The 17626-nt window shown below is 46.4% G+C and overlaps 3 protein-coding genes across 6 annotated transcripts; 2 read left to right on the plus strand and 1 right to left on the minus strand.

Annotated features, from left to right (window-relative positions):
* Positions 1 to 3: 3 nt before the first annotated feature.
* Positions 4 to 4003, minus strand: LOC112877783 (myosin-binding protein 2-like). Its single transcript, XM_025942149.1, has 5 exons — positions 3862 to 4003; positions 2582 to 3767; positions 2292 to 2501; positions 821 to 2174; positions 4 to 643 (listed from the first exon to the last, which is right to left on the minus strand). Exons 1-4 carry the CDS (start codon positions 3895 to 3897, stop codon positions 841 to 843), a joined length of 2766 nt encoding a protein of 921 aa, XP_025797934.1. The 5' UTR covers positions 3898 to 4003; the 3' UTR covers positions 4 to 643; positions 821 to 840.
* Positions 4004 to 6572: 2569 nt separating this feature from the next.
* LOC112876505 (protein DENND6B) lies at positions 6573 to 10923 on the plus strand. Of its 2 annotated transcripts, XM_025940633.1 has the most exons (4): positions 6573 to 8332; positions 8431 to 8623; positions 10190 to 10328; positions 10653 to 10923. In XM_025940633.1, the coding sequence occupies exons 1-4, from the start codon at positions 6825 to 6827 to the stop codon at positions 10697 to 10699; spliced, it is 1887 nt and encodes a 628-aa protein (XP_025796418.1). In that variant the 5' UTR covers positions 6573 to 6824; the 3' UTR covers positions 10700 to 10923. The 2 variants fall into 2 exon arrangements, with proteins under 2 accessions (XP_025796418.1, XP_025796417.1); XM_025940632.1 differs by lacking the exon at positions 10653 to 10923 and having other exon boundaries at positions 6576 to 8332; positions 10190 to 10494.
* A 695-nt stretch (positions 10924 to 11618) lies between these two features.
* On the plus strand, positions 11619 to 17137 carry LOC112874491 (uncharacterized WD repeat-containing protein C2A9.03-like). Of its 3 annotated transcripts, XM_025937830.1 has the most exons (11): positions 11619 to 11787; positions 11980 to 12146; positions 12623 to 12787; positions 12862 to 12951; positions 14117 to 14251; positions 14340 to 14450; positions 14556 to 14647; positions 14960 to 15065; positions 16267 to 16353; positions 16455 to 16533; positions 16642 to 17137. In XM_025937830.1, exons 2-11 carry the CDS (start codon positions 11982 to 11984, stop codon positions 16866 to 16868), a joined length of 1257 nt encoding a protein of 418 aa, XP_025793615.1. In that variant the 5' UTR covers positions 11619 to 11787; positions 11980 to 11981; the 3' UTR covers positions 16869 to 17137. The 3 variants fall into 3 exon arrangements, with proteins under 3 accessions (XP_025793615.1, XP_025793613.1, XP_025793614.1); XM_025937828.1 differs by having other exon boundaries at positions 11624 to 11787; positions 16455 to 17137; XM_025937829.1 differs by having other exon boundaries at positions 11625 to 11787; positions 12865 to 12951; positions 16455 to 17137.
* Positions 17138 to 17626: the final 489 nt, after the last annotated feature.

Raw genomic sequence — 17626 nt, forward strand, 5'->3', positions numbered from 1 at the left:
GTATACTATCATAAAGACATAATAATACTAGTAATATCAACAGCTTCCTTACAAGGATGGGAGCTTATGATTTACAAATTTGAAGAAGAAGCACCAACTCTCCATGGACTAGACATCATGGTACAATAATACTTCTCCATAAACAGGCTTCCTTTCTTGCTGGCTATAAACAAAAGAACAACTGCACATACCAACCATACAAGCTACAACCTCACCCAAAAAAATCAGAGCAAATGCATGGACACTCCCTACCTCAGCACAAAAACAAATCTGAAAGTTAACCAAAAGATTACATCTGAAAAAAGCAAAATAACCCAAAAAGAAAAAAATCCTCCACATCTCCACTCAGTCTAGATAACCTTTTTCTTTTGTTTTCAACATGCCTCAGAAGCTGGCACCATGATTCAGCTTTGTGCAGCTTTGGAAGGCCTAATGATTCCTACCACCGACCACCACACCAGAAAAGGTAGGCAGCGCTGGACCAGCACAAAAAGGGAGGGCTTGCTTCCGGCCCACAGGCAAAATGAGCAGAGCCTCCCTTAAAATCAGCCATCATCTTGCAGAGGGACCATCACCAATGCAGTGCTTTGGATCATTCCGCTCCAGTCGACTGAATGCATACCAACTACCTAGCTAGGATAATCTGCAGATGATAATTGTATCAAGATGTTATTGCTGATAACAGCCAAAGTCTTCTCTTTTTTTTAAAAAAAAAGATCAGGTGTCAGCCAAAATCATGCAACTATCTGAACATTCAAGGAAGATAACATAAGATTGTTTCAGTATTCAGTTATAACATATAAAAATGAGCAATACTTACCACACGTATAGATGAACTCGCTAGACTGAATTTGCAGCAATAGCATCACCGGCATTCTTGACGTGAAGTTCCACATTCCTGAGATCGCGAAGATGCTGCAAGATCTCCTGAAGGAGGTCCATGCCCCTGTCTCCTTTCTTCAGGGACTTGATGCAGTGCCTTAGGAATTCCTTGTCTGCCTCCAGAGCTTGCAATCTCTCATACACATGATCAACCTCCTCTATGATTGCCAGCCTCTCCTGCTCTTTGACAAGCACGGATACCGATTTTTTCGCCGAATCATCAGCTTGATCTGCATCTTCTGCCCTTGCAGATGGCATTTGATCACAGGTCTCATCGCCAACTGCATCGAACAGAGGCAGAAGAGACTTTACCCTACTGATAGAGGTCCTGCCCCCGAACCTTGCCTTGTCACCGGTGGGAATGTACTCAGGTGATTGGAGGCCATCGGCGGACAAGTCCAAACCACCGGAGGAATGGCCAGCAGCCGCATTGCCGGTGATGTCGTCGTCTTCCAATGTGAAGAGCCTCTCCTCCAGTGCTTTGAGCTCCTCCAAGATGGAGAGCCTCTCCATCTCAAAGTAGGTCAAGGAATCATCCAGAGCCACTAGGTGCTTCGTGCTGTCCCGATCCCTCATGGAGCAAAGAGCAGCATCTGACGAGCTCTGAACGTTGCCGCCGTCCGGAGACTCGCCGAGCTCGCAGTAGTCGTCGGAGTGCCCGTCGCTGTCCTCGCCGCTGGACGACACGGAAGTGCCACTGCCACTGCCACTGGGGCTGCCACCATTGGCCTTGAAGCTCGCCATCCTCCTCCGCTCCTTGTCCTCGTAGTGCTGCACCTTCTGCCTGCACAGCTCGAGCTCCCTCTCCAGCTCCTGCTTCTCCCGCTCCCGCTTGGTGACCAGCTCGTTCAGCAGCTGCAGCGCCTCCTGGTCGTACTCGGACTGCTCCTCCATCATCCGCTGGTACTGCAGCGCCTCCATCTGCATCGCCGCCTTCTCTTCCTGCAGCCTGTTGATCATCGCCATCGTCTGGTTCGTCGCGATGGCCGCGGCGTTCCGCTCCTCCTCCAGCTCCGCGTACAGCGCGCCCAGCGCCTTCCGCTCGGCCTGCAGCGCCGATCTCAGCTGGTCCACGGTGGAAGGCTCGCCGCCTTCCATCTCGCTCGCGACGCTCCCGTCCAGGGATAACGACAGCGACCGTTTCCTCTCGAGCAAAAACATTCTGCCCGAGCGTTGTGTTGCGACGCCGCTCGTCGGTGTCTCAGGTGCTTTGTCTTCTTCCATCTCGTTTTGTCCAGTTGGTTGGTTGTCTAATCCCGTTCTCCTCACAACCTCCTCCTGTTCGGCTTCACCTGCTTCCAATCCAACAAAAAGTTAAAACTGAATTTAGTACAACAAAAGCACCAAATATCAGCAACATTTTACCGGGGAAATCGTAGGTGAAATAGTGCTCAATCATTTTACTATACCTTGCTCAGTTGGGGCTAGGATCTCCAATGGCGATGGCTGATCATCTGCACCAGCCAGTCGCGCAACGGACTCCTCGAGCGTTGCCAAGTCTTGAAATGGAACGACATGGTCATCTTGCTCCCGTTCGCATATATCGCTTCCGATTGATACTTCGCAGTTCGTGTCCACCTCTGCCGTTCTGTTGTCATCTTCAGAAACGGCTTCTGAGACTGCACCCAAAAACGTGTGATGGTTACCAGTTGACAAGCTATTATAGATGATGTTGAGAAGCACATAAAGACAGTAGTACCTTGAGGCACAAAGATGTGATCTTCTTCAGCTGTGGAATCTCCAATTTCAACGGCATCTTCAGTAACATCTGCATCATCTTGGGAAATGGAGTTATGATCAGGATGAGATGGGCTTGATACAGTCTCTGGACAAGCGATGGGGCTGATGGGCACGACAGAGTCATCGATCACATCGACCGGCGTTGCAACCGAGGAATCCAACATCCTCTTCTCCTCCAGAACCACTCCGATATCCACATCCCTGGAATCCGACTCATCTTCTACTTGATCCATTCCATCCTCCTCTTCCACGTCCCGGTGCAGACCCGAATCATCGGCGATAGTCATCTCATCAAGCGCCACAACCGGCACCAATCGGGCGTCCTCGAGCGCGATCTCTTCGCCCTGAACCATGACTTCCAATGATTCATCCTGAACGGCAGCCATCAGCTCGTCTTCTTCTTTTTGTCCTCCTCCCACCTCGCTCTGTTGCTCTTGGTTTTCGAACACGTCCTGCTCCTCCTCTTCCTCTTCATGATCTTCTTGAGCCAGCAGAACGTAGCCTTGGTCGTCATCTTTTCCTTCTTCAGTTACCTTCTCCTCGACATGTTCTTCCCTTGTACCCTCCAGCTCGCGCGAAGATGTCCGTACAGCAGCTTTGCAGCAAGAACACGCCGTGGCGCTTTTGTCCCGTGCATCGCTTGTATCCTCCTTACACGAGGACAGGCAGCCCTGGCACATCTCTCCGGCCCCGGCGAGCCGCCGGTGCCGGAGGCAGTACCCGAGCGCGGAGATCTCCGCGGCGTGGTCGCCGCAGAGGGCGTCCCGCAGCCACCGCGCGCCGCCGGGCTCGCCGCCGCCCGCCTGGAAGAGCTGGTCGACGCGGGAGCAGAGGAGGCACGGCGGCGCGAGCCCGAAGTAGTCCGCGAACCGGGCGATAGCGTAGGCGAGCAGGCCGTTGATCAGGAGCAGCGCGATGAGGACCCACTCCAGGGCCGCGTACGCCAGCGCGGACGTGACCCGGTGCGTCCTCCGGTGGAGCGCGGCCGCCAGCCTGCCCGCCGACGCCGCCATGGCTGCCGCGGTGTCCTCCTCGACCACCACCCTTACGCCCGCGGCATGGACAGCCGCGATCTCGCCTGGGAGAATCTCACCGCCGGACGGGGCCGGAGGAAAGTGCGTGGAACGCTTGCCGCCAGCGGCGACCTGCAAGGGCAGAGTGGGAATGAGATGGCAGGGGGAGGGTGTTGCCGGGTTGGCAGGATGACGGATGAGTTGTTTTGAAGCTTCTCGCCCTCACCTTTCGAGCGAGAAAGGCCGGGCCATTGGACCCCATGAACGAAAGAAAAAGCTCCGATTTTTTCACGTCAGAATGCGGGGGGAGGACGGGGCTAGCTTGCAATTTTTCCTGTTGGTGCGGCCGGTGGGCGGCGGGTAATTGGAATTTGGAAATGCTGCACCGGCCGAGGGAGGCGACGACTGACTATAGACGCCAAGACGGGCAACTCCTGCGTACGCTAGTGGTGAGCACGACCGAGTCCGGCGGCTGGCTGAACAATACCCAAAAATCAACAGGCGTGCCGGCGTGTCAACAGATAAAACACAAAATCTGCAGGTAAGAAACGCATCCATTTTCTCAGGAGGTAACAGTCAGAGACAAGGGCAAAAGGTGATTGGAATCATAGAAGAGGCTTGCCTTTTACATGTTGGCATCAGCAGTAGAATCCGATGCTTCGCTCGTAAGTGGCACACTCGTAAGCAGACAATCAGCTGGAGATTGGCATTATGATTCCGTGGCTTATTTAGGTTACCGTGTCTGATCAAGACATCCCCTAAACAGAAGAAACTGAAGAAACATTATGGCCGAGGACGGAGGCCGGCCGTTTCAGAGACACCAGCTAGGCTGCATGAATGCGCCCGTAAACACGGCCATAAATTCCACATCCTCTTGCATACAGTTTCAGACATTCAATCCCTCCCCACGTGCCGCACTACGAGCACCGGAACCAGTACTACGCCGTGCTTAATTTGGTAGTAACATGCGTTTCCTGTATTAGGACTACCCTCCCTGCAAGGCTGCAAGGAACATTCTACCGTCGGGCCGAGTCTAGTCTACCGAGCACCCTGTGGGGGAAGCAAACAAGAGCAGAAGCCAGATAGAGAGAGCTGCAGGGGAGGCCGTATCAGCATGACCGTATCAGAAAAGAAAAATGCCCAGGTCTCTCCTGGACCGGACTGTTTCTGGGACATTCCGAGAGGTAGAAAAGCCACGGAGCACGGAGATGTTGGGCGAACTGGAGGACGTACCAAGGGTGGGAACGAAACGAACGAATGATTCCCACCCGTTGCGGTGGTACGGCGGCGCCGTCCGTTGGCGGCGAAACGGGCGCCGGGAGCGGCCGTGCGCGGGCGGGGACGGTGGACCAGCAGCCGGGACCGGGGGCTGGATGGAAGGTGGGTACCAGAGTTGATCGGCTGGGTGATCGCGCTGCGCGGCCGCGGCGCCCCCACCCGCCACCGACCCGGCCCCCGCTTTCGGCAGCGCGCCCCTTTGCCTTTGATGAGCTTGATGATCCGGACCCAGCCAGTGCCAGCGCGTGGTTTTCCGTTCGCTAACGGCCGCATCTCCCACTTGGCCGTCCGCGCCGCCCCCACCGGCCGGCCATCGTTTCTCCGGGCTTCTTTTGCCGGCTTTGAGAGCTACCGGTGTGGACTGTGGAGCCAGGCGCCCGATAGAGGATTAGAGGCCGTCACATCAGTTCATCTCCGAAAGCGGCAGTTCAACTTCAAGGAAAATGGGGGGGTGACATTGCTGGATGGAGATTCAGGATTTGCCTGAAAAAACCACGGGAATGTAGGGGGCATAAAGGACGTGAGCAGAATTCCGCGAGAGGTTAAGAAACGTGTGTTCTTATTCGGTGGTGTTTGTTACGAACCAGACAGCATTCCAGCAAGGAGCGATGGGGATTATTAGGTCCAGCGATGCACTTCAAATGCAAAGGGACACCACTAGTTTACGGAGGTTGTACCGCGAGTTCGATGGCAAAGGTGCCACAAACATAATTATGTTGCCACACCCCCACTTCACGTTTCTTTCTGCCTTCATCCCAAAATAAATATATTCCTAACAAATATATTAGTAGTCGTGACAAGTGATCTTGTTATCCCTAATTAATTATAGTATAGTTGTCCTCGAAAAATGCTGTCTATTTGGTTCTCTACATCTTAAATAAGCACTCATGTATTGGAATTAGAAAAATTATATTAATTAGTTACTTGATTGACTCAATATGCTTCTTAGTTAGCATTGCTTTAGTTAGATAAGCTTCGGTAAAAGCTATTTGTGGGATAAAATTTGAACGCAAAAAGAGCACTTATTTTAAAAACAGGAGGAGTAAATCACTAGAGAAGAATCGGTCAAACTGTCCTAACTTAACTAACTATGGCAAAATATTGCTAGAGAGGCTAACCTGTTTGTGGTACATTTATGAAAGGAAAATTAAAATACTGGCTACGGAATAACTATTGAAAATCCATAATATATCAATGACCTTGAGGCAGGACATGGGTCTTTAAGAATTATAGTTTTTTTTGTCAATGATAAATTGTGGGATGGCCCAACCAAAAGAGGTTATTTGCACATACATAAATGAAGCAAATCATCTTAAGGAGAGGAACATTCGCGTCCTGTGGAGCGGTACACCGTTTTTCATTGCCGGCTTACGTTTTGCACCAACCGACGCCAACCTATCGCCTACTCCCCTCTTCGACATGGTTTACTCGCTTACGTCGACGAATCATATGTACATAACTGAAATAAGTAAGCAGCAAAATACGGAAACAAACTAACGAAGTGCCAGGGTAAGATCAATCCATCGCCATCAGGAGCCGAGACCCACAAGGATTCCAATCTGGCTCGCGCACACGCCGATCCAGCCCGCGCGCGGCTGTAAGCCTGTAACGCCCACACGGCAACACCCACCAGGCCACACCAAGCGGGCACGCACCAGCCAGCCAGCGCCCGCCCGCCACCGAGAAAACACCGCACCACCCGCCGCCCGCCCCGCCCGGCCGACATTGTCCGGCCCCCCGATCCGGCCGCGGCCGCTCCCTTTTACCCCTTCCGCGCCTCCGCGCTGACGCCCCCCGCGGCGTCCGCCCCCACCCCCCGAGTCCAACCCCAAATCCCCAACTCCGATTCGGCGGGGGCAGCCGCTCTTCGAATTCCCAATTTGTTTTCCTCCTGCCCCGGAGGCCGCGGGGATGAACCGGATCCCGTCCGTCTCGCTGCGGGGCGGGGCGGACGCGGACGCCGCGGCGGCGGCGGCGCCCCCCGACCCCGCGGCGCTGGCGCGGTGGGCGCGGGCCTTCTGCGTCATCCGGTTCGACCTGGAGCGCGGGCAGCTGGTGGAGGCATGCTTCCCGCCCGACGCGCTGGCGCCGGCCGCCGGCGGCCTCGACCGCCTCGTCGCCTTCTCCTCCTTCCCGGACTCGATGTCCCACCACCTCCCGCGCCACCGCTCCTCCGTCCACGACTCGCTCTTCTCCTTCCGCGTGCCGGACCCCTCCTCCCCGCGCCGCGCCTTCCTCTACGGCTTCGTCTTCAACCGCCAGCGACAAGACGAGCGCCTCCCCCGCGGCGGCGAGCAGAAGTCCGTCGTCATTCTCTCCCACGCCCCCTACTCGTCGCTCTTCCGCCTGCTGCTGCAGATCCTCGGCCCGCTCTGCTTCGATGTCGGCCCCAGCGCGCTGGCCATGGTAGCTACGCACGTCGCTGCGTGGCCAGCGCCGGCGCCGGGGAAGCCCATGGAGCTCCCGATTGGCAGTGCTGCGCTGCGCGTGCACCTCCCACCTGCGGCTGACGACCCTGGTCCGCCACCCGCGCTGCTGCCTGCCAACCCCTCAGTGCCGTACGGGCTCTTTCATGACGCTGACCTGTTTGTGGCGTTCCGCGGCCTACTCCTCCACCTATGGACGCTCTGGGAGCTCATGGTGGTCGGCGAGCCTGTGCTGGTTGTCGCGCCGTCCCCAGCTCAGTGCTCGGAGGCTGTGGCTGGCCTTGTTAGCCTTGTTGCTCCGCTTTTGTATAGTGTGGACTTCAGGCCGTACTTCACTATCCATGATCCAGATTTTGCTCGCTTGAATGCACTTGCGGAAGGTGAGGTCTTCCCGCCAATGGTGCTTGGAGTGACCAATTTGTTTTTCTTGAAGAGTCTTAAGAGCATTCCCAATGTCGTGGCCGTGGGAAGCCCCAATCCAAATTCAACGAGGGTGCTCCCAGTGGGTGGCCAATCACAAGGGAATGGAACAAATGGGACACCCGGGAAGCTCAAGCTTGACAAACTTGCAATCAATAAGTTCTCTCCCACTAGCCTATTGAATTCCATCAAATTGAGAAGAGAAGGGCCTCTTTCTCTCATGACAGAGCACAAGGAAGCATTATGGAGCACGTATACGCCAACCACGAAGCCTGATACTTCTGTTCTAAATAGGCTCATTGATGCTGGTGTGTCACCTAGGATTGAGGAGTCCATGTCACTAGTTAACAATGAGTTATTGCGACGGCATTTCTTGGAGCTGACGACCAACTTCCTTGCACCTTTTGGGCCATATCTGAGAACTACAACACCATCAGAAGGGACTTCACCTTTTGTTGACCCACCATTGCTACCACCATTTCACGCGGATGAGTTTGTCAATGGTTTGGCAGCTAGAGGTCCAGGGAAATTTTTGTCGAAAAGGATGAGATCCAATTGGTTAGAGCTGTATAGGTAAGCTGGACTTTTTTTTGTGAAGAAGTTTACTAGGTTTCTTCTTTGAGTTACTGGCATATTAAAGAAGCATGACTTACGTTTCTCATCTTTAACAGGAGATTCCTCGAAGGCCCCAATTTCATGCCTTGGTTTCGGCAAAGACGTGCTGCTGCAGAGCAAGAACAACAGAGGCTCTGGAGGCAGGCTCGCATGAACGTTGACATTGAAAAGCTAATGTCAAAGATGTCTGAATTGGAGAGGATTGATTCTTTTAATGCTGTTGAGCGGTATCTTCTCAGAGAGATGGAGGTAACTTTTTTTTGTTACATTTTAAAAAGAATATGATCTACTAAGGTTCACAATTTCGAAACATAGGAGCATAGATTATTAAGGCATTTGTTCAACAATTAGGTGTGGAACTTTAAATCCGATCATGGGTACAAGTTCTGTGTTCTGAAAGAGATAAGCCACGAACAGCAGAGAACCCAACATTTTAAATAACAAAGAAAAAATTGCATAGGTTGTATCAATAATTTTGTTACCTAAGACTGCAAACTTATCCTAACACAAAACATAAGTAAGAGTGTAAGACTCAGCTGTCTATCTCAAGACTTTGTTTATTGGGGACTGCTTAAGTTGGACTCAGACTCAAAACTTTAATTGGTCAGATAAGGAGCATCCTAAGTTCCCAACATATATCTGATGGCATGATCTGTGAACTCTAGGAATTAAAATTATTGAAACAACCTTTTGCAATAATTAACTGAGAATAATCTTGCTGTTTACTTATCAGCAGCATAGGGCCCAAATGTCCTAATACTCAGAATTTCAGAACCCCTTTTAGGAAAAGATTCAGAATCGTGTATCCATGTGACTTAACTCAGAATAATGAGCATGAATGAAGTCCTTAGAACGAGCAGATCACTGTCCTTAGCAGTGTTTGGTTAGCTTCCTACGAAGAAAAAAAAATAAACACTAGAATTGCTGTTGCTGGCTGCCATAAGAACAGCTTGTTTGCTCAATTCTTATCAAATGGAAACTTCAAGCTACCATCTTTCAGCATCAAGAGCGTAAACATATTTGGTGCTAATCTGTCATCATTCTATAATAGTTTGACCATGAATTCCATACGTAAAGATTGGCAGAGCTTCTGTACTTCAAATATTGGATACTGACATAATATTGAAGCCATCCATTGTTTTCTGACTGCCATGGCTTCTAGAAATCTGGTTCTCCACAATAATTGATATATCTTGAACATTTAGTATATTTCAGCAGAACTATCATTTGGGATCTAATAAAAGCAATGTTAACTGTCTCTTAGTTTTAAGAATGACAAACATGTTGGGCTAATGTTTCAATGCCTATTCTACTGTATGGCAACTATATTGATCATCAGTTTTGTTTTCTATATTGAATGCCATTTGATGGAATACTCTAATTTCTAAATTCTTGTAATTGCCTTCATTGGTATAACTGGTAAACTAACCAACAGGGTGAAGATTTGTTATGAATTATGGTTGATAGGTTAAAATCAGTATTCTGTACCCAGATATTTTTTGAAATAGTCTATTCCCAATATTTATTCTCTGAAGAAAGGTTAGTTTTGTTAATTTCTAACCTCACTTTGATGGTTTACAGCTATCTGAAGTTTTGTATTTAGTATTTATTTTTTGTCATTGGTTGCAGCAGCAAGCAGAGTTTATTGAACCAGATATGGGCATGAGATTTCTTAATAGTTTATCGTATATAGGGAGTTAGCATCAAATGAATATATCTTGAACTTGCTCAAAATCCCTATTCTGCCATCTGTTCTATTCTATAGACATTATTTGGTGGAGGTCCTAATGTTACTTGTTATTCTCCATCCTACAGAACTCCGGAAGAGGAAGTGCTGATTCAATCGCAGCATGCCAGAAACTGAAGGGAGACCTCCAAGCAGCATTTAACGTCCTGCCGAAGGACATGCAACAGCTCTTGCTCTCCAACCCTAAAAGAGCTGTTCTTCTTCAAGGTAGCCAAGAAAAGGCCCCGGGGCCCAACGGCATTGTCACCCAGACAAGTTTATAGCAGTTCTTCCCCCCCCCTCTGTAACATTACCACTGTGACTATTTTTCCCACACATGACACAAAGTTTACACATTTTATACTTGCCTGCTGGGTTGACCCACGTTCGTATATTTTCGTGTCCAAATTTGTTAGTTTTCCACAACCTTTTTATCTGGTTTTCCTTTGTTTTTATCCCGATCTTTCCTACCTGCGTTTTTTCCCCATAACTGATTGTCTCCGGACTCACATCAAAACAAGTTCTGAGAAAATAAACTTCTAAAATGTCCAGGTCGCTTGCCACGGGATCTTAGACCGACGAGGCAACTGGTCGTTTAACATCCTCAGTGGCGCTGCTGTAAATTGTTTTTCCTTCTTGTGTGTGTGTGCGAGGGTGTTGGGTGTGTTTGTGTGTGTGTACTTTTTCCTTGTACTTGTGTTTCTTTCCTTCTTAATGAAATGGTATGTAGCTTTCCTGCCTATTCGTGAAAAAGAAGCGCTGTCCAAACTACCAAAAAGTTATGTGCGCATATGAGTTAATTATTTTTTGTGTTTGCATATAATTTACTGAGGAATATCACTTAATTTATATCAACCATTATGTACCTTACCACTGCATGTTGTTGATGTGGTGTTTGGTTGCACAACTACAAGTCTGCTAAGCTGCGCGGTGGTCATGTTCACACCCACTTGATCTATGGCAATTTGTCGAATACATTGACTTGTTAGTTATTTGATGAACAATTTTCCTTTTCATTCATAAAAAAGACCCACATCTTATTTTGTATACAGGTTTGTAATTTTTATATTCAGTGTGGTGATGGACGATTTGTTTATGCACTTCCTTTTTTTAAGTTATGAAGATGTCAGATCTGATAATCTAATTAAGTTACCATAAAGCAGATGTGTATGGATTATGGAACACAGGAATGAGGTGAGAACTCTTTGATATCCAATTTGCTCAACTTGATTTTCAATTTGATGGATTTATATTATGTGCGCACGTCAAGACTACCAAAGGTTATGCGAACTTTGTTGAACGTGCAACCGAAATAATAAAAACTCTTGATATAGTTTAAATTGCTAAAATTTTAAACATACAGAGATCCATCTTTTTTATCCTTCTAGTGTTAACATAAAATATCGCAATTTGTACTCAATCGTAGCAAGACACAGGTATGCTCCTAGTAAATACTCAATCGTATAGTTTTACAAAGTCTAATAACTCATTAAAAAAAATCAGCGCTTCGTTCACCCGTTCCTACTCCTCGCTGCCTTTTCTTTCTCCCGTTCACCCCGCTCTATCTCTCGTGGCCTTCTTTCTAGCGGCGACGACTGGGGCGAGCGCCGCCGCCCTACCCCAGGTGCCCATCCGGCCCTTCGCCAGGTCTGCGTCGGGCTCCTCGCCGGCGACGAGTACCCTCCAGGTATGCCCACCCCTTCTCTTCCCTTCCTGCTGTGCGAAATCGAGCATCCAAACCATAACATAAGCTATTTGTCTTCCGATCTGATCCAATCACAATTGTATACATTTATTATGCCTACTAATTTTGATTTTTTTCTTTTGCAAAAATTATCGGGTGGACACCCATGTCCGTTCGCCCCTGGCTGTGATATAGGCATGCCTGATTATCACGGCGGCGATGTTGAGGAGATGGAGGATGAGTACGACATGAACGAGCCAGTCGATGACATGGAGGAGGAGGAGGAGGAGGAGGAGGATGAGTACCAAGAGCCCGCGGTTAGGGACTCCGATGTCGAGGAGGAAGAGGACGAGGACCAATCGGTGTGTACCTCTTAATTTCACGTTTCTCTGTTGTCTCTGGAGACATGTCTGGTATATGTACTTTATGCATGCTTAGTTTTCCCGTGGTGGGTTCTGTTGACAAACATAACTTTTGAAGGCTATGGAAATTGATTGGGCTAAGTTACTTAATGTTTAAACCCGTGATTTGAGAATGAACATAAGCAATGAAGGGATGCATAAACATTATACAATGATGACTACTGCTATGATTAGTAGGATCGCTATCTTTCAAAGGATATTGATGCTGCTGTCTGATTTCCTCTACATCTGTGCCAAATTTGTTATATACTTATATTTACAATTTTACATAACATTGAAGTCCATTTCAATGTTGGACCGAAAGAAAAGGTCACTGAGTTATTATTTTTTATTTTTTTCTGAGCAACTGGAGCCAAAACTTGTATCTTTTAAAGTTTTGTTCCACTGGAATTCTCTGAAATTTTTGTTTTATTTAGCATAAGGTCCACGACACATCAGCAGCAGATGTAAGAAATGGGAGAGATATACAAGGAATACCCTGGGAGAAGATGGCGATCACAAGAGAAACATATAGGCAGGCCCGGCTAGAGCAGTACAAAAACTATGAGAACATACCTAATTCTGGAGAAGCAGCAATGAAGGTACATCCTTTAAATCAACTTACTTTCCATAGGAAAAAGTACTCATCACATAGGGAGTTATTCTGGTGTTAAAGCAGGCATGCAAATCTACTGAGAAGGGCGGAACATATTATGAATTCAGACGAAATACTAGATCAGTGAAATCTACTATCTCACACTTTCAGGTGAGTGCATTGACACTAGCTTATCTGCATCCTGCCTTTGTTTGCTAAAGATAATTTTCTGCAAAATAATTACCAGAGCCATCATTAGCTCAATACTTCACATCAGATTTCTGGAACTCTTTTCTTAGAGTATTGTGTCATGCAGGATCACTTAAAACATTGCATTAATCTAATTGAAATGCTACTGTACATTGCATTAATACAACTTCACTTTTCTGCAAATGGTGCAGTAAAAACTACTTGTTTCTAAAAGCATAACCAGCAGATTGTAATTAAATTAGTGAATCCTCTCATCTATATTATTGAATAAGAAAAATATCTTCTGCTTAAGACACATCAATACATCATCAAGAAACTCATAGTCATAGCCCTTGGATTTTATCTTCATTCTTTGTGTATCACACAGACACACTGTCAAGTTGTTGTGGACGCATTAGTCAGCCGCACTTATCAGCGCTGTAAGCGGTGACAACTCCAGCCCAGCTCCCACAACATCGATCACAGACTAGAGATTATGCTGTCTGCATCTTCGTTTAGTTAAGATGTCTAGCTAGGAGGATAAGTTGATGATTTGCTAGTCAGTTTGTTTGGGAGTTTGTTAAGCGCTCATTTTATATCAATGGCTTCAGCAATTGAGTTGAATCCAAGCAGAAGTTGATCCATAAATCCATCCAATAGCTATTCAGAGCCTCTACTGAGGGCGAACAACAACAACCTCCACCCTTTTGCCCTTCCAATCCAATCTACTACCTATATCACAAGCACTCTCCATAACCCTTATTAATTCTGAGTTCCGACATGACAGAGAGTTGAATTGATTTTGATGGCTTAGCCCGTTTAAAGATCTATCTCTTTCATGATTCAATGATTATTTTTCATTTTGGTTAGATAAAATATGAAGACTAACGGTAGAGATGTCAGCTCATTCATGTCCCGTAACATCAGTGGTGATGATGTGGTGAAGGAATGTTGCTACTTTGAACTCGTTTGTAAAGCTGGTAACCCCAGCATTCTCTTTCGCTTTCAATATAAAGCAGGGCCAAGGCGGGTCCAAAATATGAAGACTAATTGTGGCAAGTCTTGATTGATGCTGCTTTAATCTGTTTCCAGTGCATAAATGTTATTTGTTCAATAAGTGGAAAAATGACTCTTTTTATACCTACAGCTGAGAAATTTAGTATGGGCCACATCGAAACATGATGTCTACCTATTATTGGATTACTCTGTACTTCATTGGTCGGCCTTAAGTGGTGGGGATACAGAAATTATGGATGTAGATGGACATGTTGCACCAAGTGAGGTGGGAAACACTTTTTTAAAAAAATTTCCCCTTTGAAACATTAGCACCTATATAACTATATTCATGCTATTGCACTGTCTTATTGCAGAAGCACCCAGGAAGCTTATTAGAAGGGTTTTTTCATACTCAAATCAGTACCATGGCAGTGAAGGATAATTTGCTAGTAGCTGGCGGTTTCCAAGGAGAGCTAATATGCAAAGTAAAATCTTCATGTTACTTACATTTAAGTTAGGGAATGATGAAATCTTATTGAACTTGAAATACTGATAATTTATTATTTGTATCATTTACAAATGTGGCGCAGCACCTAGATCGAGAAGGAATAAGCTTTTGCTGTAGGACAACATTTGATGATAATGCAATTACCAATGCATTGGAGATATTCAACACATCTAGGTAAATGATCATCCTGTGTAGTTAGACATTTAACCTTGTGATGTGTACATCAGAAAGAAAGGCCTATTTTGACCCCTGTTTGGGCTTCTTTTGTTTTTGGGTCCTACCCTCTTTTGTGAGCAACTCCAAAGTAGAAGTTAGACTAAAATTTGAGCATTGATCCAAATCCTAGATTCAACTACTGCCTCCTCAATCCTACCCCTATCTATACTTCTGGTAACATTTTTTTTGGACCTGATATTGACATTCAAATTTATCTACCCCCTGGCCAAAGAAGAAAAAAAACCCCTCTGATCTCACTTTTCTTTTCAGTGGAGCTCTTCACTTCATTGCATCCAACAATGACTGTGGTGTAAGGGAGTATGATATGGAAAGATACCAGCAGTATAAGCATTTCCGATTTGATTGGCCAGTGAATGTAAGTACAGTTTTTTTATTTTTCCCAATTTTTGACTTCTTTAATTTTGTTTATTTATATTAGAGAAGGATCCTAAAAATAAACCACAACCATGGGGGAGAACATGTTTCTTAGGCTTTGTCTTAAGAGTGAGAAGTACTGATACTACACAACCTGCGAGCACCTTGATTCAAGCCTGGGTAGTGGCCTGTCAACTGAAGGCTCTACCAACCACGAAGGAACCTCTGAGACTATTCAGATTTAATAGAGCGTACCTAGTGCTGAAAGCTCCCACGGCAGCTTTACTTTCACTTATTTTTCAAGGAGGCTGATTCAAAACTGGGACCTCCAGGACACAAGTGGAGAGACTCTACTACTGCGCCCAGCCTGCCCTTCCAGAATATTTAGATTAACAATAATTGCAAATATTCGAAAGGCTTATAAGCTAAAAAATACAAGGATGCAAAGAACCCAGGAAACCAGCCTAAATCAAGAGGCTAAAAATACTAAATGGTATCAATCGGTAGCCAAGTCATTACATAACTTATCATTGAATAAAAGGATGTCTAGGCATTCAGCACCCAAACATGTGGCAGGAATTCCCGAGAACTCTTTCCTTCAGCTATTACATATCTGCCAACAGAAGTCTTTTGCAGCAGTGCATGTTACAGCGGACATTGTCAAAGATACATCTCTCGAGCATTCTTTTGACACAATCATTTCTAATAGCATTCCAGTTTTTGTTAGCTGAGATTGTTCCAAGGACCAACTTATAACATGATAGGGCAAACTTGATTGACTATACTATTGCTTTTGGGCTTGCTACTGTCTTGTTGACAACCCTATGAGAACATGCAGACTGAATTGATGACGGTGCAGTAAAAAGAACAAGGTCGGGGAATAATTAGCATTGTGATTCTATTCTTGTTGAATGGAATTTCTGTTGCATTTTGTTCTTTCTTTTCTTACCAGTTTGCAAGGAATACAATCAGAGCTGAATAGGTGATTCACCTGGAAGGCTAAAATTCAGATATTTATTCTCTGTTTTTAAAATGCCAGCTATAAACACTTCTTTGCTGTATTTGTGTTTCTGATAGTACAAGATCAGATTTCATCTGTGTCAGAGTTCAGTGCAGTGTGACCTAATAACGATTATGTGGTGCTTGTGAGATTTTGCATTTTTACCAATTTGATTTAGTACTTTGTTTATTTGTTGACACAGCACACTTCATTGAGCCCTGATGGAAAGCTTGTTGTTATTGTTGGCGATGACACAGATGCTTTGCTTATTGATGCTAATTCAGGAAAGGTAAGTGTTTTGTTGCAAAAGCAGGTTTAAAAACCAGATTTTTTTTCAAAATATCTGTTAGTGCATTGATTTAAGTTAATATGTCTTGTATCTGGAAGCAGACTATTCATTCAATGAAAGGCCACTTGGATTACTCCTTTGCGTCGGCTTGGAGCCCAGATGGGCTGACATTCGCCACAGGTAACCAAGACAAAACTTGCCGGATCTGGGATGCCAGAAATCTCTCCCAGTCTGTCCATGTCTTGAGAGGCAACGTTGGAGCTATAAGATCTATTCGCTTCACATCAGATGGACAGTTTTTGTCGATGGCAGAGGCAGTAGATTTCGTCCACATCTTTGACATCAAAAGTGATTACAACAAGAGACAGGAGCTGGATTTCTTTGGTGATGTATCTGGTATGTCTTTCAGCCCCGACACGGATGCACTTTATGTCGGAGTCTCAGATAGGACATACGGCAGCTTACTTCAGTTTGGCCGCCGCTATAACTACTCATACCTCGATTCACTACTATGATCATCAAAGCAAACAAGTGTTGGGCGTCTTATGTTTCAGCTGTGCTGATAGTCAACCCAGATTAAGTATCCCAATCAGATTTAATTTAGCTTGGTATTCTCACCAAGAATCATGTACCCTGATGTATGTGTATATAAAGAACTGTATTCTATAGACACCTATAATCTGCTTTTGAGATGGAATCAGGTGTCAGGACTCAAAACCATAAGTTCTATTTCAATTCGTTGTAGCAGTAGATGAATCCATAAAGTCAGAACTTCGCATACCAACTTGTATGTGACGTTTCATGGTCGTGGTTGGTGTACATTGTTGTACTGGTAGCAAATGCTTGTTGGGCCATCTGGTGTGCCGGACCCTCTTACGAATGGTTTCCATATGTTGCTCGTTTGCAATTGCGAGTTGGAAAATAAACGAAGCAGCGGTCAACAACACACATACACCAGTAGATTGTAGCCGCTGTCGACCTCGAGCAAGACCTGCATGCATCTCCTGATCTCCTCGATATCGCTAGAGTCCTCGCTCTGGTTAGAATTTAGATGGATCGCCTAGTATTGGAGGAAGTGGAAGCAAGGCCGCGTCGGCGCGTCGTTGTGTTTAGCCGGCCTGGTCTGTGACTGTGACGTAGCGTCCCCAACAAAAAGATCACCGGCTGCCCTTGGCGCTCAAATGGAGACCAGATCTCCTCTCAAAAAAAAAAAAAAGAATGGCGACCAGATCTACCAATATGACAATGACAACCTCAGCCCAACCCTTAATCA

The sequence above is a fragment of the Panicum hallii genome, chromosome 9 (genome assembly GCF_002211085.1).
Source record: "Panicum hallii strain FIL2 chromosome 9, PHallii_v3.1, whole genome shotgun sequence".
In the NCBI taxonomy this organism is placed as follows: Eukaryota; Viridiplantae; Streptophyta; class Magnoliopsida; order Poales; family Poaceae; genus Panicum; species Panicum hallii.

Bases quoted from the DNA above. Each gene is read 5' to 3' on its own strand.
- LOC112877783 (XM_025942149.1), bottom strand. From the start codon at position 3,897: ATGGGGTCCAATGGCCCGGCCTTTCTCGCTCGAAAG. The intron at 2,502-2,581 runs GTACTACTGTCT...TTTTGGGTGCAG, and splicing joins TCACATCTTTGTGCCTCAAG to TCTCAGAAGCCGTTTCTGAA. The intron at 2,175-2,291 runs GTATAGTAAAAT...GATTGGAAGCAG, and splicing joins CCTAGCCCCAACTGAGCAAG to GTGAAGCCGAACAGGAGGAG.
- LOC112876505 (XM_025940632.1), top strand. From the start codon at position 6,825: ATGAACCGGATCCCGTCCGTCTCGCTGCGGGGCGGGGCGGACGCGGAC. The intron at 8,333-8,430 runs GTAAGCTGGACT...CATCTTTAACAG, and splicing joins AATTGGTTAGAGCTGTATAG to GAGATTCCTCGAAGGCCCCA. The intron at 8,624-10,189 runs GTAACTTTTTTT...TCCATCCTACAG, and splicing joins ATCTTCTCAGAGAGATGGAG to AACTCCGGAAGAGGAAGTGC.
- LOC112874491 (XM_025937828.1), top strand. From the start codon at position 11,982: ATGCCTGATTATCACGGCGGCGATGTTGAGGAGATGGAGGATGAGTAC. The intron at 14,451-14,555 runs GTAAAATCTTCA...AATGTGGCGCAG, and splicing joins AAGGAGAGCTAATATGCAAA to CACCTAGATCGAGAAGGAAT. The intron at 15,066-16,266 runs GTAAGTACAGTT...TTGTTGACACAG, and splicing joins GATTTGATTGGCCAGTGAAT to CACACTTCATTGAGCCCTGA.